Genomic DNA, 25,826 nt, shown 5'->3' on the forward strand with positions numbered 1-25,826 from the left:
TTTAAGCTTTAATTGGGATGTGATCCATGGTTTTAGCATTATTTGATGTGATTTGAAGGATCGACTACGTTTGCATGATATTTTAGGACTTGTTGGTATATTTGGTTGAGGTCCTGGCGGCCTCGGGTGCGTTCGCGAAGGGAAGGTGGGTAAGTTGGGGTCGCGCATGGTTTTGTTTCGCGATCGTGTGGCCAACTTTGTGAACGCGTAGGTCTGGGCACTCCTTGTACGCATTTGTGTATGGTGAACCGCTTTTGCGTAGGCTATTTTTGAGGAAGCCTTGCTTTTTTCTTCGTGATCGTGAGGGTTATTCCGCGATCGTGTAGTGTAATACATGGCATCAGAACTTAAATTTCAAAATCGAGGGTTTGCTCTCAGTTTTTATTTTTGGGACCTTGAGAGCTCAGATTGAGGCAAATTTTTGGGGAATTGTCAGAGAAAATATTTGGATAATGATTCTTGACTCATGTTTTATTATATCATATGAATCTATCACTAATTGTTTTATTTAATTAAGGATTTGGGTTGAAAAATTAGGGGGAAAGGTGTAAAGTTCTTAGATCGAATTTTGAGGTTTTGATTGAGGTTTTGGTATCAGATTTGAGTAATTTTGGTATGGGTGGACTCGTGGTTGAACGAGTGTTTGAATTTTGTGACTTTTACCCGATTCCAAGAAATCGTCCTAGGTTGACTTTTTGGGGAGATTTTCTAATTTCCCGCTAAAGTCATGATTTCATTAATTAGATGTCACGACCCAAACTGATGGGCCATGACGGGCACCCGGCACCTTACTCAACCGAGTACCAACGTAACGTATCTTTCTTATTACATCATCATATACACGTGACATGTAGACCTAATAGGCCAAATGATGCTTTATTAATTCTAAACATAGGCCGACAAGACCGTAAAATGTTTCACGCATACGACATATATCTACAAGCCTCTAAGAGTACATAAATGTTATAAAGGTCGGGACAGAGTCCCCCCATACCAAACAATACACATCCAAATCATACTAACCAAACACGCAACTCCGAAGCAAATGGAGCGCACCAACAACTTCCGTTGAGCTGATAGCCTACTTGGAGGGCTCTCAATCCATTTATCTGGAACTACGGGCATGAAATGCAGAGTCCCTAGGCAAAAGGGATGTCAATACGAATAATGTATGAGTATGTAATTCATATAAATAAGTACATATGTCACGACCCGGATTTTCCACCCTCGGGAGTCGTGATGGTGCCTACTAATGAGAGCTAGGCAAGCCAAATGTTTAAAACACCTTTCCTGCTTCCTTTCAATAATATAATAAGCGAGACAAAATCTAAACGGAAGACTTTAAATTTAAAACAACTAAAAACCAAAGGTGCGAAAGTTTGAACTAAAATGCTACCCAGAGTTTGGTGTCACTAGCTCACGGACTACTACAGAATGCTACAAACAATGTCTGAAAGGAAAATACATCATGTTTGTCTGATACAAGATAAACAAACGAAAAACATGGAAAGGGACTTCGGCCTGCGAACGCCAGCTAGGCTACCTCGAGAGTCCCTGAGCTGAAGATAGCTCCCAAAAGTCCTACTGCTGCGGTCCGAAAGCTGCTCCCTGATCTGTGCACAAAAATTACACAAAGTGCAGCATCAGCACAACCGACCCCATGTGCTGGTAAGTGCCTGGCCTAACCCTGGCAAAGTAGTGACGAGGCTACATAGGACCAACCACAATTAACCTGTACAGATATATATAACAAGTGCAAGAAACAATAACAAGATAATACAAAGTAAAGCTGGGAGGGGACATGCTATCGGGGAGTAACAGATAAAAATGAAGTATCGAAAATAAACAGAAGAAACTCCGGTTTCCATAATATATATATATATAGTGGACGGTGTGCAACACGATCCCATAATATCATATATAGTGGACGGCGTGCCACACGATCCCATAATATCATATAATATCTGACTTCATATAGTAGACCCCTTCGGGGGAGGATAACAACTCAATACCTTTAACCCGACAAGGGTACAGCTAACAGCCCAAAATATCCCGACAAGGGAGAGTATATATCAGTCTACACATCCCGGCAAGGGAGTACTCACAACACATTCAATTTTAAATCACTTCCTCAACTAACACATTCATGTTCGAGCTAACGCTCCAAAATTACACCAATCACAATTCTACCTCAATCGTTCACATTATATGAAACTCATCAAGTAAATAAGGAGATTGTGTCACATTATTCGAATTAAAAGCAATTAAGACCCACGGTCATGCTAGACTCCGGTGCATAGATAACCGTCACCATGCCTATACACTGTACTCCACATTAGCAAGTAGAAAATAACATCCTAATCATATTCCCTCAAGCCAAAGTTAGAACAAACACTTACCTCGAACTTCCACGGCCAACTCAAGCCTCAAACACCGCTTTTGCCACGAGTATCAGACTCTAAATGGCCCAAATCTAGTCAATTCAATTTCATAATGTAAATAACACTTCGAGTAACTGATTCTACAATTAAATTCTAAGTTAATATGCAAAATTATGTAAAATGACCAAAATGCCCCTTGAGCCCACATCTCAGAATCAGATAAAATTTACATTTTCAAAATTCTCATACCCTCACGAGTCTAACCATACCAAAATTTCTCAAATTCGACTACAACTCGGCCTTCAAATTCTCAATTCAAGTCTATGGAATTTTCTACCATTATTTTAACCCAAAACAATAATTTGTTGATAAAAACAATAATAGATTCATGTAATTTAACCAAATTCGAGTTAAAATCATTTACTCCAATCAATATGGTGATTCTCAATTCAATTCCTCACTATTCATCTTCTTCTTTCCTTAAAAATAGCATTTTCAAGACTCACCCTTAGGGTTCATACAATATCCCATTACAACTTCAAATAAAACTCATAAACATGTTATCCATACTCCAATATTACATATATATGAAGCTCAAGTGAAGGAATTATCTTTTGGTAGAGGCATCTCATTTTTTTCTCTTTTTGGTGTTCTTGAAGATTCAACCCATTTCCTATGGATTTGATCCATAATAATGTTAGTATTCTCACCTAGTGATGTTATATAATCATCTTTATGCCAAAATAACTTACCTTGAAGTGTGTCCATGCTGGAAGAGCTCCTCCTTCTCTCTAAAATTCATTCCATGTTGAAGAACTAACTCATTCCCTCTCTAAACCCACATTTTAAGCTCTTTAAAATTCAACTCTAGTTCTGCGTAGCCTCCTTGCGTAGCCTACGCATGAAACCTACGCAGGAGGCTTTCAATTTGGCCAAATTCTGATTTTTGCTGCTTAGCCATACGTAGGTTGCGTAGCCTGCTCTGCTAACTTTTTGTAAAATGGTTATATCTTTTTGTATACACCTCCAAATGACAATCGGTTTCATGTTCTGGAAACTAGACTCATAGAGCTTTAATTTGATAGGTTGTGCCTCACACGAATCCTTATATATACGTAGATACGCTCGTCCAAAGTGAGGTCTTGTGCGTACTCATTTGCAACGTTAGTCTATTATGAAATTTTCCAACTTGGCTTAGACTTAGGACTTTCCTTAGACCCCATATCTCTTCTAATATGCCTCGTACACCTATTATCATATCTAATTGGTATCCATCATATTAATAGTCCTCAAATGAGAAGTAGAGTCAACCCCCAAATACTTAGCATAACTTATCGCTTTTCTCACATATCTCTAACTCCCAAATTTTGACTAACTCCCAAGTTTTCCAAAAATTTTTCCAGAGTTTCCTTTGTAACTAGGCCTATCCACCTGTCAGATAATCCCAAGAACCAATCCTAACAACACATACGCAATCCAATCAACGTAACACCACACGAAAAATAATTCTGATAGTGACCTCATAAGCAATATGTTGCTAGAAAAGAAACGCCATATACATTAACTATTTAAGTGATACTCAACTCATAGCAGGTAATTTCTTGACATTTTCATGAAACATAGAAATAAATATTTAAATTAAAGATGACATTATTGGGTCATCACATTCTCCACATCTAAAACAACCGTTCGTCCTCGAACGAACAAAAGAAGAAAGTACCTGAGTCGGGAAATAAATGAGGATAACGGCTCCGCATATCGGACTCGGACTCCCAGGTCGATGCCTCAGGAGGCTGACCTCTCCACTGAACACGCACCGAAGGAAAACTCTTCGACCTCAACTGTCGAACCTGCCGGTCTAGAATAGCCACCGGCTCCTCCTCATATGACAGATCCTTGTCCAATTGGACAGTGCTAAAATCTAACACGTGCGATGGATCTCCGCGATACTTTCGGAGCATAGATACATGAAACACAAGATGCACAGCAGACAAGCTAGGTGGCAAGGCAAGTCTATAAGCCACCTCTCCCACACAATCAAGAATCTCAAATGGACCGATGAACCTAGGGCTGAGCTTTCCCTTCTTCCCAAATCTCATCACGCCCTTCATAGGCGATACACGGAGCAATACCCGCTCACCAACAATGAAAGCAACATCTCTGACCTTGCGGTCTGCATAACTCTTCTGTCTGGACTGAGCTATACGAACTCTATCTTGAATAATCCTGACCTTGTCCAAGGCCTCCTAAACCAGATCCATACCCAATAATCGAGCCTCTCCCGGCTCAAACCATCCAACTGGAGACCGACATCGCCTACCATACAACGCCTCATACGGAGCCATCTTAATGCTGGACTGGTAGCTGTTGTTGTAGACGAACTCTGCTAAAGGCAAAAACTGGTCCCACGATCCCCCAAAATCAATGACATAGGCTCGGAACATGTCCTCAAGGATCTGAATAGTCCTCTCGGACTTACCGTCCATCTGGAGATGAAATATTGTACTCAACTTAACCTGGGTGCCCAACTCTCGCTGAATTGCTCTCCAGAAATGCGAGGTAAACTGCGTACCCCGATCTGAAATGATATATAGCGGCACCCCATGAAGGTGAACAATCTCCCTGATATAAATCCCGGCTAACCTTTCAGACGAATAGGTGGCTGTAACAGGAACAAAATGCGCTGACTTAGTCAGCCTGTCAATAATGACCCAAACTGCATCAAACTTCTTCCGAGTCATCGGAAGTCCAGTAACAAAATCCATAGTAATCCTCTCCCACTTCCACTCGGGAAGCTCAATCCTCTGAAATAAACCACTGGGCCTCTGATGCTCGTACTTAACCTGCTGACAGTTCAAACAACGAGCCACATATGCAACAATGTCTTTCTTCATTCTACGCCACCAATAGTGCTGCCTCAAATCCTGATACATCTTCGCGGTGCCAGGGTGAATAGAATACCGAGAACTATGGGCCTCCGCTAAGATCAACTCTCGAATCCCATCAACATTGGGCACACAAACTCACCCCTGCAATCTCAATATTCCATCATCATCTAAGGTCACTTTCTTGGCACCTCCACGTTGCACCGTGTCCCTCAAGACACACAAATGGGGATCATCGAAATGCCGATCACGGATACGCTCCAATAACGAAGAACGAGCGATCGTGCAAGCTAATACTTGACTAGGCTCAGAAATGTCCAACATCACAAAATGATTAGCCAAAGACTGCACGTCCAAAGCAAGCGGTCTCTCACCGATCGGAATATAAGCAAGACTGCCCATACTGGTTGACTTCCTACTCAAGGCATCGGCCACCACATTGGCCTTTCCCAGGTGATATAAGATAGTGATGTCATAATCTTTCAACAATTCCAACCACCTCCTCTGCCTCAAATTCAACTCCTTTTTCTTGAACAAATACTGAAGACTCTTATGACCCGTGAACACCTCACACGCCACACCATACAAATAGTGTCTCCAAATCTTCAATGCGTGAACAATGGCTACCAACTCCAAATCATGCACTGGATAGTTCTTCTCATGAACCTTCAACTGCCTCGAAGCATAGGCAATTACCTTGCCATCCTGCATCAACACTACGCCAAGTCCAATACGAGATGCATCACAATAGACTGTATAGGGCCCTGAACCTGTGGGCAAAACTAACACTGGTGTCGTAGTCAAGGCTGTCTTGAGCTGCTGAAAGCTCGCCTCACACGCGTCCGACCATCTGAACTGGGCACCCTTCTGGGTCAACCTAGTCATCGGGGCTGTGATAGATGAGAACCCCTCCACGAACCGACGGTAGTAACCTACTAACCCCAGGAAACTCCGAATCTCCGTAGCTGAAGCTAGTCGAGGCGAGTTCTTGACTGCCTCTATCTTCTTTGGGTCTACCTGAATACCTGCTACTGATACAACATGACCCAGGAATGCGACCAAACTCAACCAAAACTCACACTTCGAGAACTTAGCATACAACTGACTATCCTTCAGGGTCTGAAGAATCGCTCTGAGGTGCTGCTCATGCTCCTCCTGACTGCGGGAGTATATAAGAATATCGTCAATGAAGACTATCACGAACAAGTCAAAATAAGGTTTGAACACTCGGTTCATCAACTCCATGAACGCTGGTGGGGCATTAGTCAATCCGAATGACATGACCAAAAACTCATAGTGCCCATACCGAGTGTGAAATGTTGTCTTAGGGACATCAGACGCCCTAATCCTCAGCTGGTGGTAGCCAGATCTCAAATCTATCTTTGAAAACACCCTCGCACCCTGAAGCTGGTCGAATAAGTCGTCGATCCTCGGTAGTGGGTACTTGTTCTTAATCGTCACCTTGTTCAATTGCCAGTAATCAATGCACATCCTCATCGAACCATCCTTTTTATTCACAAATAGCACTGGTGCGCCCCAAGGTGAAACACTAGGTCTAATGAAACCCTTCTCAAGGAAATCCTGAAGCTGATCCTTTAACTCTTTCAATTATGGCGGCGCCATACGATACGGTGGAATGGAAATAGGCTGAGTGCCCAGAGCCAGATCAATACAAAAATCAATATCCCTGTCGGGCGGCATGCCCGACAGGTCCGAAGGGAAGACCTCAGGAAACTCCCGAACAATAGGAACAGAATCAATAGACGGGACCTCAGCGCTGGAGTCGCGAACATAGGCCAGATAAGCTAGGCACCCCTTATCGACCATGCGTCGAGCCTTCACATAAGAAATAACACTGCGAGTAGAATGACCAAGAGTCCCTCTCCACTCTATTCAGGGCAAATCTAGCAACGCCAAGGTAACGGTCTTGGCATGGCAATCCAAGATCGCATGATACGGGGACAACCAATCCATGCCTAATTTGACGTCGAAATCCACCATCTCCAAGAGCAACAAGTCAACACGGGTCTCAAGACCCCTGAATACCACAACACAGGAACGATGAACCCGGTCCACCACTATAGAATCCCCCACTGGTGTAGACACGCATATAGGAATACTCAAAGCCTCACTAGGCATAACCAAATAGGGTGCAAAATAGGACGACGCATATGAATACCCTCTGGCCTGGCTGGCAAGGCATAACAACGGGGTTGGGCCCCACCTTCCTGAATGATATCCCTGGGATGATCTGCTGCTGGCTGACCCCTACCTCTAGCGGTCTAAGCTCTACCTCTAAGGCCTCTACCTCCACCTCTATGTCCTCTACCCCCACCTCTAGCTGGCTGGGAAGGCTGTGGGGCAACTGGTGCCTGAATCATCGGGCGAGGACCTTGCTGCTGCGAGTTGATGGAAGCTCGAGGGCAATATCTGGCAATGTGACTCACATCGCCGCAAGTATAACAAGCCCTCGGCTGCTGAGAATAACGAAGCGGTGGTGCACTAATAGGTGTTGATGATGAACTGAAGAGCTGCTGGTCAGAATATTGCAGCTGAGAACCACGACCACCTGGTGTACCATGAGAAGCCTGGAGAGCTGACTGAAAGAGCCTCGAAGGATGGCCTCTACCATAAGAATCCCTACCTCCAGACGAGGTACCACTGAATCTACCCGAATGACGGGGCCTCTTATCAGACCCATGACCACCTCCCTGAGAAAGTGCCAGCTCTATCCGACGGGCACCATCTGCCGCCTCCTGAAATGTAATCTCACTCCCGGCACTTATGGCCATTTGAACACGGATCGGCTGAACCAACCCATCGACAAACCTCTGCACCCTCTCTCTCTCGGTGGGGAGTATCACAATGGCATGACGAGAGAGACCAATGAACCATGTCTCATACTGGGTGACCATCATAGGACCCTGCTGGAGATGCTCAAACTACCTGTGAAGAGCATCTCGCTGAGTAACTGGAAGAAACTTCCCCAAAAATAACTCTGAAAACTGATCTCAGGTCAATGATGGCGACCCTGCTGGCCTGGCTAAACAGAAATCCCTCCACCAAGTCTTGGCAGATCTTGCCAGGCGAAAACTGGTGAAGTCGACCCCATTGGTCTCAACAATGCCCATAGTCCATGAACCTCATGACAACGTAAGATGAAATCCTGAGCATCCTCTGAGGGAGTGCCACTATATGTAGTAGTGAAGAGCTTGGTGAAATGATCAAGACTCAACAAAGCATTCGCAGACATAGCCGCACCATCACTGGACTGAGCCGCAATACCTGGCTGGGTTGCCACAGCTGGCTGAACTGCCACGGCTGGCTGAACCGCTGGAATCTGAGCCTGCGGAGCTACCGGCTCTGGGGTACGAGTATCGGGAGTCTGAACTCCTCCCCCAGCCTGAGATGTTGTTGGAGCTACGGGAAGCAAACCCGCTCTAGAAATGCCCTCCATAAAGCCTACCAGTCGGACCAAAGCGTCCTGAAGCACTGGAGTGGCTATGAAACCCTCTGGGAACTAATCTGGGCCCATCGAAGCTGCTGGAGCTGGAACCCCTTTGTCGTAGTCAACATGAGGCTCCACCTCTGGGACTGTTGCTCGGGGCTGAGCTCTGCCCCGGCCTCGGCCTCTGGCACGGTCTCGGCCTCGCCCTCTGCCCCTAATAGGAGCTGCTGCTGGGGGCTCAGGCTGCTGTGTGGTAGAAGAGGAAGCACGTGTTCTCGCCATCTGCGAAAGAATATAGTGGAAAGACAATCAGTACTTGAGAAACAGAATCGCACGACAAGCATGAACAAGGTGAAATTTTCCTAACTCAGTAGCCTCTAAGGGATAAATACAGACGTCTCCGTACTGATCCCTCAGACTCTACTAAGCTTGTCCGTGAGCTGTGAGACCTAAGTAACCTAGTGCTTTGATACCAACCTGTCACGACCCGGATTTTCCACCCTCGGGAGTCATGATGGCGCCTACTAATGAGATCTAGGCAAGCCAAATGTTTAAAAAACCTTTCCTGCTTCCTTTCAACAATATAATAAGCGAGACAAAATCTAAACGGAAGACTTTAAATTTAAAACAACTGAAAACCAAAGGTGCGGAAGTTTGAACTAAAATGCTACCCAGAGTTTGGTGTCACTAGCTCACGGACTACTACAGAATGCTACAAACAATGTCTGAAAGGAAAATACATCATGTTTGTTTGATACAAGATAAACAAACGAAAAACATGGAAAGGGACTTCGGACTGCGAACACCAGCTAGGCTACCTCGAGAGTCCCTGGGATGAAGATAGCTCCCAAAAGTCCTACTGGTGTGGTCCGAAAGCTGCTCCCTGATCTGTGCACAAAAATTGCACAGAGTGCAGCATCAGCACAACCGACCCCATGTGCTGGTAAGTGCCTGGCCTAACCCCGGCGAAGTAGTGACGAGGCTAGACAGGACCTACCACAATTAACTTGTACAGATATATATAATAAGTGCAAGAAACAATAACAAGATAATACAAAGTAAAGCTGGGAGGGGACATGTTATCGGGGAGTAACAGATAAAAATGAAGTATCGGAAATAAACAGAAGAAACTCCGGTTTCCATAATATATATATATATATATAGTGGACGGTGTGCCACACGATCCCATAAAATCATATATAGTGGACGACGTACCACACGATCCCATAATATCATATATAAGTGGACGGTGTGCCACACGATCCCATAATATCATATATAAGTGGACGGCGTGCCACACGATCCCATAATATCATATATAAGTGGACGGTGTTCCACACGATCCCATAATATCATATATAAGTGGACAGCGTGCCACACGATCCCATAATATCATATAATATATGACTTCATATAGTAGACCCCTTCAGGGGAGGATAACAACTCAATACCTTTAACCCTACAAGGGTACAGCTAACAACCCAAAATATCCCGACAAGGGAGAGTATATATTAGTCTACACATCTCGGCAAGGGAGTACTCACAACACATTCTCTTTTTAAATCACTTCTTCCTCAACTAACACATTCATGTTCGAGCTAACGCTCCCAAAGTACACCAATCACAATTCTACCTCAATCGTTCACATTATATGAAACTCATCAAGTAAACAAGGAGATTGTGTCACATTATTCGAATTAAAAGCAATTAAGACCCACGGTCATGCTAGACTCCGGTGCATAGATAACTGTCACCATGCCTATACACCGTACTCCACATTAGCAAGTAGCAAATAACATCCTAATCCTATTCCCTCAAGCCAAAGTTAGAACAAACACTTACCTCGAACTTCCACGGCCAACTCAAGCCTCAAACACCGCTTTTGCCACGAGTATCAGACTCCAAATGGCCCAAATCTAGTCAATTCAATTTCATAATGTAAATAACACTTCGATTAACTGATTCTACAATTAAATTCTAAGCTAATATGCAAAATTATGTAAAATGACCTAAATGCCCCTCGGGCCCACATCTCAGAATCGGGAAAAATTTACATTTTCAAAATCCTCATACCCTCACGAGTCTAACCATACCAAAATTACTCAAATTCGACCACAACTCGGCCTTTAAATTCTCAATTCAAGTCTATGGAATTTTCTACCATTTTTTTAACCCAAAACACTAATTTGTTGATAAAAACAATAATAGATTCATGTAATTTAACCAAATTCGAGTTAAAATCATTTACTCCAATCAATATGGTGATTCTAAATTCAATTCCTCACTATTCATCTTCTTCTTTCCCCAAAAATAGCATTTTCAAGACCCACCCTTAGGGTTCATAGAATATCCCATTACAACTTCAAATAAAACTCATAAACATGCTATCCATACTCCAATATTACATATATATGAAGCTCAAGTGAAGGAATTTTCTTTTGGTAAAGGAATCTCATTTGTTTCTCTTTTTGGTGTTCTTGAAGATTCAACCCATTTTCTATGGATTTGATCCATAATAATGTTAGTTTTCTCACCTAGTGATGTTATATAATCATCTTTATGCCAAAATAACTTACCTTGAAGTGTATCCATGCTGGAAGAGCTCCTCCTTCTCTCTAAAATTCATTCCAAGTTGAAGAACTAACTCATTCTCTCTCTAAACCCATGTTTTCAGCTCTTTAAAATTTAACTCTAGTTCTGCGTAGCCTCCTTGCGTAGCCTACGCGTGAAACCTACGCAGGAGGCTTTCAATTTGGCCAAATTCTGATTTTTGCTACGCATGTTGTGTAGCCTGCTGCGTAGCCATACTCAGGTTGCGTAGCCTGCTCTGCTAACTTTTTGTAAAACGGTTATAACTTACACCTCCAAATGACAATCGGTTTAATGTTCTGGAAACTAGACTCATAGAGCTTTAATTTAATAGGTTGTGCCTCACACAAATCCTTATATGTATGTAGATATGCTCGTCCAAAGTGAGGTCTTGTGCGTACTCATTTGCAACGTTAGTCTATTATGAAATTTTCCAACTTGGCTTAGACTTAGGACTTTCCTTAGACCCCATATCTCTTCTAATATGCCTAGTACACCTATTATCACATCTAATTGGTATCCATCATATTAATAGTCCTCGAATGAGAAGTAGAGTCGACCCCCAAACACTTAGCATAACTTATCGCTTTTCTCACACATCTCTAACTCCCAAATTTTGACTAACTCCCAAGTTTTCCAAAATTTTTGCCAGAGTTTCCTTTGTAACTAGGCCTATCCACCTGTCAGAGAATCCCAAGAACCAATCCTAACATCACATACACAATCCAATCAACGTAACACCACACGAAAAATAATTCTGATAGTGACCTTATAAGCAATATGTTGCTAGAAAAGAAACGCCATATACATCAACTATTTAAGTGATACTCAACTCATAGCAGGTAAGTTCTTGACATTTTCATGAAACATAGAAATAAATATTTAAATTAAAGATGACATTATTGGGTCATCACAATGTAACAGACATGGAGGAAATATATAGTTAATTACTTCACCTGTAAGTCTGAATAACTTTGGAAATCATGAAATAATTATCGTATCATGCATATGCGTATGAATGTCATGTCGTGCATAGGGACATGTTTCATAACATCATCAGCCTCTAAGGGCATCCTATCATATCATCTTGGCCACTATGGGCAAAATCATCAACGTATACCAGCTGAGCAGGTGGTAGTGCGTATATAATGCCATAACCTTTACCATATCATATATACATATACATACATACATATATACACATATATAACGCCATCTGGTCATGGGTCTATATATATGAATGCAATGCATGAAAAGTACGTTAATAAAATCTTTCGGAATGTGATAAGACCATTTTGCCTTTGAGTAATATCATAAAGTAAACTCTTTTCAACTTTTATATTTTTCTGAGACCCATAAACAGATGATAAAATATAATGACACATAAAAATTCAAGAACATAGATATCTCTAATACTTCTATGAATAGAGTCATTCATGGAATTTTTGCATTTGCACGTTTCGTTCGTATCATATGGATCATGACAAAAGAAAGGAAGGATAGCCTTAACATACCTGAGTCGATTCTCTTAACAATCCCTCTAACACACGTTAATTGCGACAAAACACGTGAAGGAAAGTTCGGAGTAGGGGAAAATCTGTATGAAATTTTGTTGTAGAAAATCACGTTGCTATCGTCTACTCTTGCATGAATTTCGTGGCTTCTTGTTGCTTGTCTTGGACATACTTTTGTATATGTTTGCTGAAGAAATCACCTTGCCATATATTCCTTGTAACGAATTCCCATGAATTCAAGAATTCGCATGAAATCTTTCTTTCATAAAATCATTCGTTACTTTGTAAATAAATAGATCTTTGATGATGAATTCTTTAATGAAGTGTTTAAAAAAATGCTGAGCTCTTTAAGGATAAAAATGTTCTAAGATAAAGAGGTCTTTGAAAAATGGTGAGTTCCACCGTTCTTAGCAAGCTTAAGTCCAAAGGCTTGAGTTTCAAAAATGATATCTCTAGTTTCAAATGCATTGTTTAAGTGTCTTGGTTGGTAGGTCCCATTTATAATTAATGCTTAGCAAGACTTCTTGCTCCCAAAGTATGACACCAACGTAGCACACATATTAGTCATAGTTTAGTTTAGTTGTCATGGTCCCACGTGGACAAGATAATTCCTACACTTACCCACTTAAATGAATAATTAACCAATTATCTCAAATTAGTTAAAATACAACTCACTTTTAATACACTTTATATACTTTACTATCATGGTCATGTGGTACCTTGTATAGTACTAGTCCATAAATACTGGGTATTTTAACTCAGGCAGTATTTTACCTCAAAATGTCAAACTTTGACGAAACTCATTTTCTTCCACTCGATCACCCTCTCACCTTCACGAATTTACTTATCGCTTGTTTGAAAAGACATAATACTTGTAATCTCAAAATAATCTCATTCCAGAACTTTTATCAATTTACTTATAGCGTACTTTTACGTACGAAAATATGGGGTGTAACATCATTCCCCCTCTTTGGAATATTCGTCCTCGAATGTTGATTGATGCACTTATCATTTTCATAACCTATTGCTTTTGCGAATTCTTTAGTACTCTCCTTTCCATCTAGGCAATTGTTCGGCGAGTAATTCCAATGGCCAGGGCATTCCCCTCTTTAGGCCTCTTTCTCATACCATGACTTGTTGTCGGAATCTTTCCAATCTTATAACTGATACTACATTTTATCATGCAGCCTTTACGACTCTAACTTTGTATGTGCGTCTGACTCTTCTCTTCCAGCTTCTAGCCAATTTCTAGGCTTCACTTTGTGAACATATACAAAATTATGTCAAGATGTCCCTCTGGGAGTCATTAGCTTTGCGACATCTAAGTAGGCCATATTATATCAAAATTCTTACTTCGATTTATCATTACCGAGGTTTGCTATCGAACTCCAGGTTACTCTCGTTGCTTATCCTATATGCATAAATCTAAATCCTTTAACACTTCTTCATTACTATTCATCTTAAGACTGATGGCCCAATCTCATCTCGTATTTTGCAATTTTTACCCATCCATTGTTGATTCACCTCAATGTCGATCCACAATCATCCATTGATAACTTGAAATTTCTTACGTAATATATTGCCACTAGGGCTTGTATTACTTGCATCATGGAATATTTGAAGTGATTTTTTTAGATCCACCTGGGTGATATGATATTATTCTTCCATAACTGTATTTTATAGCATCCCAATGTGACTCGCCTTACGTGGCTATTTTAATCCTGTCCAATTCATGAAATCCATTTTATTTTTTTATTTTTTTTCTTCAAACCATTACTCAATAGAAGGCCCAAATGTTGTCCTTTATCTATTATAATCACACTATTATTCTACTACCAGGGCATCATTCCATCTTTTAAAAAAGCCATTAGTCTTCGACTCATTTGAGTTCATTCAGGCTATACTGAGCTTTGTATAACTTAGAGAAACCATCAGATCTTCTTGTCTTCGTAGGCTTAATCCTAAGGACATCCATTTCGTTACCTTCTCACTCACCCTTTCTTATCCTTACTCCTGTCTTCCTAAAGCCTTGTCATTTTACCATCACATCGTCTCCAACTCTTCTTTTCTCTCTTGACTAGATTTCTCAGTACCTAGAAACCATAGGCTGGAAAATATGCCACTAACGAAGCCGCTATCATTCCTGGATACTGAATTTTCGTGCTTCTAGCCTTCTATCCGAAGTATGGACTATCCACAACCTTCGGCATTTGAGAAACTCGTACTTTGTTCACCTTTACCTTACTTACCTTAAAATCTTGTATCACATCTTCTACCTCTTTCATGACCTCCCTTCCACCTAGGTATAATTCACATCCACAGCTTGAAGCTCTATTATAATACTTGTACCTCTTATGCATACACAATCCGGTAGGAACTTGATACTAACTCTTATGAGGCTGTTACTTTTATAACTGGCTTTATGGTAGAGCCATTATAGAATGTGGTTGTTGTACTATCTCTCTTGTACTTTCGATATTAAGGGTAATGCTACAATGTTCTTGATCACGATTGTTTTATAATTTTCTAGGTCCAATATCAGACTACTGATTTACTTAGTCAATGTAACTCTTTAGCTTTCTCTTCCTTCTGATCAGCCTTTATGTAGGCTTAAGCTATCTTCCGATTTGAGACTCCTGTATTAGTTATTAATTTAGCCTTTCATAGGCATTATGAAATATCCATGATACAATCTTCTCAATCCTTTGTCAATGCCCTGGGCTCAATTCTTTCATTCAACTTATACCTAAGTCTTATATGTCTGTATGATTGTCAACATATATGTTGCATGTATAAAACTCTGAACTCTTAAGTGCACGTGTAATATAACGAACTCTGGATCATTGATCGAATAATTCCTTTCGTTCCTTCTCGGCTTTCTTTAAATGCAAGCAATTACTTTCCCTGGTCGTTCTGTCACTTGTTGCATGAATAGTTAGCTTATCTTAGTTCCCAAGCATGCCAGAATTTTCGTGCAACTCATATGGTCTCGAATATTACTTTTGACTTTACTTCCCCTTCATTAGCCACGATAGGTGCCACTTTCTTATAGAGTGCATACAATGTTGTTGTGAAATTGTCGTTATAAAACCATTCCCTCCTTAGGTCACTAAGCTTGGGTTGTGGCCTTCTTCCTTACTTTCTCTGCTAGTCTTTCATTATAATATTTAGGGAGGACCCTCTAACTCTTGTAAAGCTATGAGCTTATTACGGACCTTTTGATGTCCTTCCATGGCTATAATTATCCGTAGTTACTTACTTCCACCCCCTTGTGCTTGTAGGATTGCTTTTGAACTTGATATTTTAACTGACTTCCCAGTGGCACTTTCTTTTATCTCCGTAACACTTATATGGTACCTTTAACTACCCCAACTCTTATCTAAATATTTCTCAATGATCACGATTTCATATCTGTGAGACTAAATTCACCATATTGGGTTTTACTATGTTTATCATGCACGATATGTTGACTCGTCTTTAATCTCCTATTTAGCAATAACTAGGCTCTTCCTAAACCAATTACTAACTACTTGTTCGTCCATTCTCATATTAATGTTTCTTGTAATCTTTCCTGGGTTATTTTATCAATAACATCTCGGACAGGAACCCTTACTTCCTTTTCTTGATGTTGTGTTTTCATAATGTTCTGGAATCGTAGCATATCTGTAGGCTTTGAATAAGAGCAATCTCATTTTTATCGCATTCTTCCTTTACCATTCCATAATTACTAGAATCACTTATTTAACACCACATCACACCATATTCCCCCCTTAGGGGAGTACTGAGAGTTGGAGCTACGACGACCTACCTATAGATGTTTTACCTCTTCATCTTCGACGTCCTTTCATACCATCGATGACCCTTACTCGCCTAGCAATAATCCTTTTATACAAAGGATAACAAAATTCCTTACTTGCGATGGCGACACTTAGTGTAACTGGAACATACAGTCCCTTAAGCTTAACTTTGCTCACATTGCTTGCTTTAGGGAAGCATCTTCCTGAATGACCATTCTCTGAATTTCTCCTAAATCTTCTTCTGTTGTCTATTCTACTATCGCCGGAACAAAAGTTGAAAATTATCATGATGCCAACTATTATCAAATCACTTAGTCCTTAATTCATGTTTAGTTTATCGTGTTCACCAATCCATACCGGTTTCCATTACTCTAGGGTCTAACTTTTCCTTCTGTTAATCACGTTAGATTGGCAAACTTATTTCTTGAAATGAGGATGTGACTATATGGCCAATACCCTCTTGTTGTCTCAAGGACCATCACCTTCCATCTCTTTCTTCATTTGACTATAGATTCTGTAACACTTTACTGTTGCCATCCATGTATCACAGTTCACTCATAATACTTCATTATCCCTCTTTGTACTTCCCTACTAATCATCTATGTCTATTGTTTTACTTTGAAAACTCGAACAAAACATTCTTTTGCTTTTAGCTCCCCTTGCTCCATCCCTTGGTTCTTCGAATTGCCTAACATTCTTTCTTTACTGGGGACAAAAGCCACACTAAGGTAATATTTATCCCTTCCAGGCTTTCAGTGTCTATCTTCGGAAATATTTTCGACCATGCTAAGATTCACATCTAATTGTAATATTCTTCGGAAATGTTAATTAACGCAAACAATCCATCCATCATTTTGGGTTACTCTAACACCAGTCGGATCGTGATATTATGTCCTTCTCTTAAACCATATTTGTTAGTTTCCATAGAGCATAACTTAGATCGGTGTGGCCAATTATACATACCTCTGTTACTATTGAAGGTAACTCAAAATGCTTATATCTCTATTCCTGAATGGTAAATAAGGATAATCTTTATTAACTGGGTACCTCATACCCTTCTTCACCTTGCTTCTTTTACTCGTTGAAACTTGTATTTACCTTCTGAATCCCTCATTGTTCTTCACCATAAAGGTGGATAGATATTCTTTCCTTAAGGCTCCTTTTTCAGAAGCTCAACGGGTTCTTCTGACTCAACTCTTTCACAACCGCATTCAATCCCTTGCCAATCATCTTTCTATATATAGGCATCATCGTATTATCAATAAGATCGAGTTTAGGGAATTGAGTTCCTATAATTGAGATCTACCACACGATCTAGAGTAAGAAGAAAGAGTGATAGTCCTAAATGTCCTGTAGCCTCCTGCTTAGAAGTGTGGTGCACGACACACCCATAAACAAAGCTCTACTAGACACGGCTTGTAGACTCCCCAGGACAGAACTGCTCTAATACCACTGTGTCACGACCCAAACCGATGGGCCGTAACGGGCACCTGGTACCTTACTCAACCGAGTACCAATGTAACGTATCTTTCTTATTACATCATCATATATACACGTGACATACGGGCCTAATAGGCCAACATGATCCTTTATAAATTCAAAACATAGGCCGACAAGGTTGTACAATCTTTCACATACACGACATATGTCTACAAGCCTTTAAGAGTACATAAATGTCATAAAGGTCAGGACAGAGTCCCACCATAACAAACAATACATGTCTAAATCATACTAACCAAACACGCAACTCCAAAGCAAATAGAGTGCACCAACATCTTCCATTGAGTTGATAAACTACTTAGAGGGCTCTCGACCCATTTATCTGGACCTGCAGGCATGAAATGCAGCGTCCCCAGGCAAAAGGGACGTTAGTACCAATAATATACTGAGTATGTAAGGCATATAAATAAGTACATAACAGACATGGAGGAAATATATAGTAAATCACTTCACCTATAAGTCTGAATAACTTTGTAAATCATGAAATACTTATAGTATCATGCATATGCATATGAATATCATGGCATGCATAGGTACATGTTTCATAACATAATCAACCTCTGAGGGCATCCCATCATATCATCTTGGCCACGATGGGCAAAATCATCAACGTATACAAGCTGATCAGGTGGTGATACGTATATAATGCCATATCCTTTTCCATATCCCATATACATATATATACATACATATATACACGTATATAATGCCATCTGGTCATGGGTAAATGTACATGAATGCAATGCATGAAAAGTACGTTAATAAAATCTTTCGGAATGTCATAAGATCATTTTGCCTTTGAGTAATATCATAGAGTAAACTCTTTTCAACTTTCATATTTTTCTGAGACCCATGAATAGATGATAACATATTAGGACACATGAAAATTCAAAAACATAGATATCTCTAATAAATCTATAAATAGAGTCATTCATGGAATTTTTGTATTTGCACGTTTCGTTCATATCGTATGGATCATGCCAAAAGAAAGGAGGGATAGCCTTAACATACCTGAGTGGATTCTCTTAACAATCCCTCTAACACATGTTAACTGCGACAAAACACGTGAAGGCAAGTTCGAAGTAAGGAAAAATCTGTATGAAATTTTGTTGTAGCAAACTCCTACACTTATCCACTTAAATTAATAATTAACCAATTATCTCAAAGTAGTTAAAATACTATTCACTTTTAATACACTTTATACACTTTACTATCATGGCCATGTGATACCTTGTATGATACTAGTCCATAAATACTGGGTATTTTAGCTCAGGCCGTATTTTACCTCAAAATGTCAAACTTTGACGAAACTCATTTTCTTCCACTAGATCACTCTCTCACCTTCACGAATTTACTTATCGTTTGTTTGAAATAGCATAGTACTTGCAATCTCAAAATAATCTCATTCCAGAACTTTTATCAATTTACTTATAGCGTACTTTCACGTACGAAAATATGAGGTGTAATATTATATTAGTTTCTTATAGTTATATTTATAGTATGTAATTGCTCTTGGATAGATCCGGGCCGTTTGGAGTCGGAAAGTTGAGGGAAAGGCATTCTTATTGACTTAGTGAGCTTGGTTTGAGGTATGTGACTTGCCTAACCTTGTGTGGAGAAAATCCCCTTAGGATTTGGTATTGTTGTAATAATTTGTGATATGTGAGTGCCTTTTATGCGAGGTGACGAGTACGCACACAGGCTAAACATTGAAATTTCGGTCTTTACTATGTATTTTCCTTTTTATACGTTAATTCAGTTATTCTAGCACGTATAATCATCTTGTTTAGCCAAATTTCACTTGTCTACGTGTCTCATCTCTTAATTTCAATTTTTACAACATGTTTAGTTGAAGTACCTGCTACCTTGATTCCGTATTTGTTCTTTAACTGTAGGATTCCTTGCTTGTATTATCATTTTTTCATTTACTATGTGTTGAATTTTGTGATTCTTATTGAGATGATTGTTTGGTTGTGGCACGAGGTTTCTTCCGTGCGGAGTGTTATCGGCACGACGTTTATTCTGTGTGGAGTATTATTGGCACGAGATTTCTTCCGTGTGGAGTGTTATTGGCACGAGGTTTCTTCCGTGCAGAGTGTTATTAGCATGAGGTTTCTTCCATCCAGAGAGTTATTAGCACGAGGTTTCTTCCGTGTGGAGTGTTATTGGCACGAGGCTTCTTCCGTGCGGAGTGTGATTGGCGCCAGGTTTCTTCCGTGCGGGTCGCTATTGTGGTACAAGATTTCTGCTGTGCGGTTACAGGTTTCCTCTTTTTGTTGTGTTGTTGGTTGTTGTTGTTGTTTTTTGTCCTGTAGGACGTTCGTTTCCTTACGTGTTATAATTGTCTTCTTATTTTCCCGTGTTGTTACTTTTCATGTACATTCGTTGTTTCATTAACCTGCCATTATTTTTATTATTTCTCCTTCTGCCTTATTTCTTATATTCCAGTAGGGCCCAAACCTGACCTCATCACTACTCTATCGAGGTTAATATTGACTCTTAGTGGGTACCGTTGTAGTATACTCATACTATACTTCTGCACATATTTTTGTACAGACCTAGGTACATCTTATCAGCCTTGATAGTAGAGCACGTGCTGCTGCTTGGAGACTTCAAGGTATATCTGCTAGGGTCCGTAGACCTCGGAGTCCCCCTCTATTCTTATTATGTTGTTTTTCTTTGTTCTTTTAGACTCTGATGTATAGAGATATTTGGTACTTCCTTAGAGCTTGTGACTTATAACTACCGGGTTATGGGAGTTGTTCATACTTTGAGTTGTAGATTTACTTGTATATACCGAGCGGCAATTTTTATTTATATATATTTGTTGATGTTGAGATTATAGTCGTTATTTCAGTTCTTTCTACAAAATTGTTAAACTTACCTAGTCTTAGAGACTAGGTGCCTTCACGATATCCTACGAAGGAAAACTTGGCTCATGACATTCATGATCAATGAGAGAAAGTTAATGTTGTAGTTCTCTCATGGATAATGAATGCAGTAAGGCCATATTTACTTAGTATTATAGTATATGCCTCTAATGCTCACAAGGTTTTGGGGGACTTAAAGGAGAGATTCGACAAGGTAAATGGATCTAGGGTTCTGTATCTACATAGAGAGATCCATACCCTTACTCAAGGTACCATGTATATTGCTGACTACTTCTCCAAATTGAGAGGTTTCTGGGATGAATTTGATGCGTTAATGCCCAGTCCTGGCTTTCCATGTCCTGAGTCAAAAAAAATATGCCCAACACTTTGAGTATCACAGGCTACTTCAGTTTCTGATGGGATTGAATCAGTCCTACTCATAGTCAAGGATATGGATCATGATGATGTCTCCAATTCTTAGCATTAACAAAGGCTACCCTCTATTGATTGATCAAGAGAGTCAATTGAATCTGGATAATTTCACTCAGACTACTCAAACTACTGAAGGCATAGAAGGAGTTGTATTATATAGTAATAAGAACCCAGCAAATGCAAGTGGAAACTTCAAGTATAAAAATAATTAGGTTCGTTGTGAATACTGTCATTATAAGGGGCATACAAAGGAGAATTGCTGCAAACTTCATGGCTATCCATCAGACTTCAAAGGAAGAAAAAAGGGGCAGAGTTCTGGAGTGTATGCAAACAGTGTGAGTAGTCCAATGTTTCCAAATGCTGCAGAAGCAGGCACTCAACAAGTCTCTTATGGAACTCAACCGGGGATGCAGCAAGTTCAGCATGCTTACATGCCTCAGTTTACACAAAATACTCCCAACAATACTCTTGTTATTCCTTTTTTCACCAAAGAGTAGTACTAATAAATTATTCAGATGTTGTCAAAAAGGGAATGAAGAGGGTCCAGAATTATCTACCAAGTTAGCTGTTGCAGGTCTAATCATATGACTTCACAACTTGATGCTCTTACCTTTTGTCAAGAAATCCCCAGTTCAGAGAGATGCACTGTTCAATTACCTATTGGGAATGTAGTATCTGTATCACATAAAGGAAGCTCCTTAGTACTTAGAAATAACAATATCTCTAATGTGCTATACATTCCAAACTTTAGATACAACTTGCTCTTAGTGTCTCAACTCACCATAGAACTTCAATGTATGGTAGAATTCTTTCCTGACTTCTGCATTTTTCAGGATCTCTACAGTGGTGAGGTGAAGTGGATTGGTAAGGAGGAGCATGGTTTATATATACGTCGAGGATCATCACAGTATTCCATAGCAACACCAGAAAATAAGTGTGCTCACACAACCAACTTACTTGATTCTGAAGTAGTATGGCATATGAGATTAGGACATGCTTCTATTGATGTAATAAGGAAGTTAGATGCTCTTAGTACCTTAAAGACAGGAAGTCATCACTGTCATGTATGCCCAGTTGCTAAACATTCTAGATTGTCTTTTCCTCTAAGTATATCAGTGTCTTAATATGCATTTGACTTAGTTCATTATGATATCTGGGGGCCATATATAGTTCCTCTCATAGTGGTAATAGGTATTTTGTCACAATATAGTTGATGACTATACCAGGTAAACTTGGATTTTTCTACTCAACTTCAAGTAAGAAGTTATAGTTGTACTTAGAGACTTTCTAACTCAAATAAAGAACATGTTTTCAGCTTCCATAAAAGTCCTAAGGACTGATAATGGTAGTGAGTTTTTCAGTAAAGAGTATAAATAGTTGCTCTCCAGTCTTGGTATTTTTCATCAAAGTACATGTGTCTACACCCCTCAGCAAAATATAATTGTTGAGAGGAAATACATAACTATCTTAGACATGGCCAGGTCTATCAGGTTTGAGGCTATTGTTCCTCTAATGTTTTGGGGTGAATGTGTCACCGCTGCACTCTACCTCATCAACAGGCTGCCATCTAGAACACTTGGGTGCAAATCACCATTTGAGTTACTTTACTTGCATCCTCCTTCAGTGCAACACTTAAAGGTCTTTGGTTATCTATGTTATGCAGTATGTCTTAGAATAGTTGACAAGTTTTCACCAAGAGTCATCCCTGTTGTCTTCCTGGGTTATTCTTCATCTCAAAAGGGTTATATTCTGTATGACTTGAACTCTAAGTCTGTATTTGTTAACAGAAATATTATTTTTCAGGAAGACATCTTTCCTTTCAAACATATGTTATCTCCTGGTAGTACTATCTTTCTTGTATTGGATCTGCTCTCACCAATTAGTGCAGATCTCAAATTATCTGCCACAGATTCTTCTCTTGGTGTTGATGTTCCTCCATATGAGGCTTGTGTTACATCTGAGGGGGAGCCTTCTCTTTGTCCTATTGCTACTTCACACCACACACCAGACTATTCTACAAGTCCTACAAATCCTCCAAGTGGCCTCCCAGATAAGGTAGCACCTGTTGATACTCATGCTGAGGCTCACCTTGATTTTACAGAAGATGTTGATGCTGCAGAACCAATTGCAGCAGTTAACTCACTTAGTGTTTTACCTGCTCAGGTCAGGAAACCTCCAGGCCTAGTAAGCCTCTCATATGGATGAAAGATTATATGGTGCAGTCAAAAGCTACTAGGTGCTCTTATCCTATCTCGACTTATGTAATTTATTCTGACATTACTCTCTCATACAGTTAGGTCTTGTCGGCTTATTCAGCATGTTCTGAGCCTCAGTCCTTTAATGAGGCAGCCACCAATCCTTATTGGGTAGAAGATATAAAGCTGGAGATTGCAGCCTTAGAGGAAAACAAAATCTTGAGCATAGTTAATATGCCCCCTAGAAAAACACCAATAGGGTGCAAGTGGATCTTCAAAATCAAGTACAAGGCCTCAGGAAAGGTTGAAAGATACAAGGCCAGACTTATAGCTAAAGGCTACAATCAAAAGACAATATTGGACTAAAGTGAAACTTTCTCCCCTATAGCCAAAATGGTAACAGTTAGGTCAATTGTAGCTCTTACTACCTCTCAGCACTGGATGATTTACCAAATGGATGTTCATAATGCATTCCTTAATGGTGAATTGGTTGAATAGGTGTACATGCATATTCCACAGGGGTTTGCCAAACAGAGGGGAGACTAAGAAGGTCTGCAAACTCCACAAGTCCTTATATAGTCTTAAACAGGCACCAAGGCAGTGGAATATGAAGTTAACAGAGGTACTTTTGCAGATAGGGTTTAAACAGAGTCACTATCATTATTCATTGTTCATTAGAGAAACCAGTAGTGACACAGTTATCATCCTCGTGTATGTGGATGACCTGTTGATCACAGGGAATAATGAAAGTTACTTTGTGACACTAGAATAGAGTTGCATAAGAAGTTCAAGATGAAGGACTTAAGGGAAGTGAAATTCTTTCTGGGGATTGAATTTGTTAGATCAAAGAAATGAGTCCTTATGTGTCAAAGAAAGTATGCACTAAAGTTGATATTTGAATAAGGCTTGGGTGGAGCAAAGCCTTCTGGTACACTATTAGAGTTGAATCAAAAACTCACATCTATAGAGTATGACAAATGCATTTAGAACTGCAAAAAAGAAGGTGATCAAGAACTCAAGAATCCTAGTTGTTACCAAAGACTTGTGGGAAGGTGTTGTATCTCACTATGACAAGACCTGATATTGCCTTTGCAGTTCAGATCTTAAGTAAGTATATGCACTATCCCAAGGTGTCACACATGGAAGTTTCTCTTCGAGTAGTGAGATATATCAAAGAAGCACCAGGCTTGGGGTTACTTATGCCTGCAGAAAGTACATACAAGGTGGTTGCCTACTGTGATTCTGATTGGGGATCATGTATGGAGTCAAGGAGATCTGGGTACTTGGTCATGTTTGGAAATGCACCGGTGTCTTGGAAGCCAAAAAAGTAAATGGTTGTGCCCAGAAGTTCAGCTGAGGCTGAGTTCAGAAGTATGGCTTCATGTGCAACAGAAGTCACTTGGATGGTAGGGCTGTTCAAGGAACTTGGGGTTAGAATTCAGCAGCCTATAAGTCTGATATGTGATAGCAAGGCTGCTATACAAATAGCTGCTAATCCTATCTTCCATGAAAGGACCAAACATATTGACATTGATTGTCATTTTGTTAGGGAGAAAATATGTCCTGGATTGCTGAAGACAGAATATGTACATACAAAATATCAACTAGCAGATTTACTGACAAAGAGCTTGGAGAAGTTTCAACATGATCATTTATTGAACCAGCTAGGAGTGAAGAATGTATATCAACCATCAGCTTGAGAGGGAGTATTAACTGGAGTTAATAAAGCAAGCTGATAAGTTAACTATATTTAGAAATGTAATTGTAGACTGTAGTTAGAAGTAAGTTTGTTAGTACAATGTTAGAAGGTAATTATACTGTAGCTGTATAAATACACAGTACACTCATATACAGATACACAGTTGTATCATTTTCTCAATAATTGCAACTGGAATTATCAATGGATGGACATCTGTGTTACGGTGGAGGGGTTGAAACCTATTCCAAGACATACCCTAGTTTATTGGGGCAAACCAAAGAAGGGATGGATCAAAATTAACACTGATGGTAGTTACTTGTTGGATAATGGAAAGGCTAAAATAGGTGGGATTATTAGAAATTGGGATGGGGAACTCATTATGGTATTTTCATGTTCTGTTAAATGCCATAGTAATAATATGTGTGAAGCTCTGACTGCCAAGTTTGGTGTACAATGGTGTGTTCGACATGGCTACACTGGTATGATTTTAGAGCTAGACTCACAGCTTGTAACTAA

The 25,826-nt window shown here is 39.9% G+C and overlaps 1 protein-coding gene across 1 annotated transcript; it reads left to right on the plus strand.

Moving 5' to 3' along the window:
- Positions 1–24,004: 24,004 nt before the first annotated feature.
- On the plus strand, positions 24,005–24,942 carry LOC138874424 (uncharacterized mitochondrial protein AtMg00810-like). The gene is made up of 2 exons (XM_070152813.1): positions 24,005–24,092; positions 24,707–24,942. The coding sequence occupies exons 1-2, from the start codon at positions 24,005–24,007 to the stop codon at positions 24,940–24,942; spliced, it is 324 nt and encodes a 107-aa protein (XP_070008914.1).
- Positions 24,943–25,826: the final 884 nt, after the last annotated feature.

This window comes from Nicotiana sylvestris, chromosome 1 (genome assembly GCF_000393655.2).
Source record: "Nicotiana sylvestris chromosome 1, ASM39365v2, whole genome shotgun sequence".
NCBI lineage: Eukaryota > Viridiplantae > Streptophyta > Magnoliopsida > Solanales > Solanaceae > Nicotiana > Nicotiana sylvestris.

Excerpts from the sequence above, each read along its gene's own strand:
- LOC138874424 (XM_070152813.1), top strand. The coding sequence starts at position 24,005 with ATGGTAACAGTTAGGTCAATTGTAGCTCTTACTACCTCTCAGCACTGG. Across the intron at positions 24,093-24,706 it reads TCATAATGCATTCCTTAATG|TTCAGATCTTAAGTAAGTAT; the intron begins GTGAATTGGTTG and ends TTGCCTTTGCAG.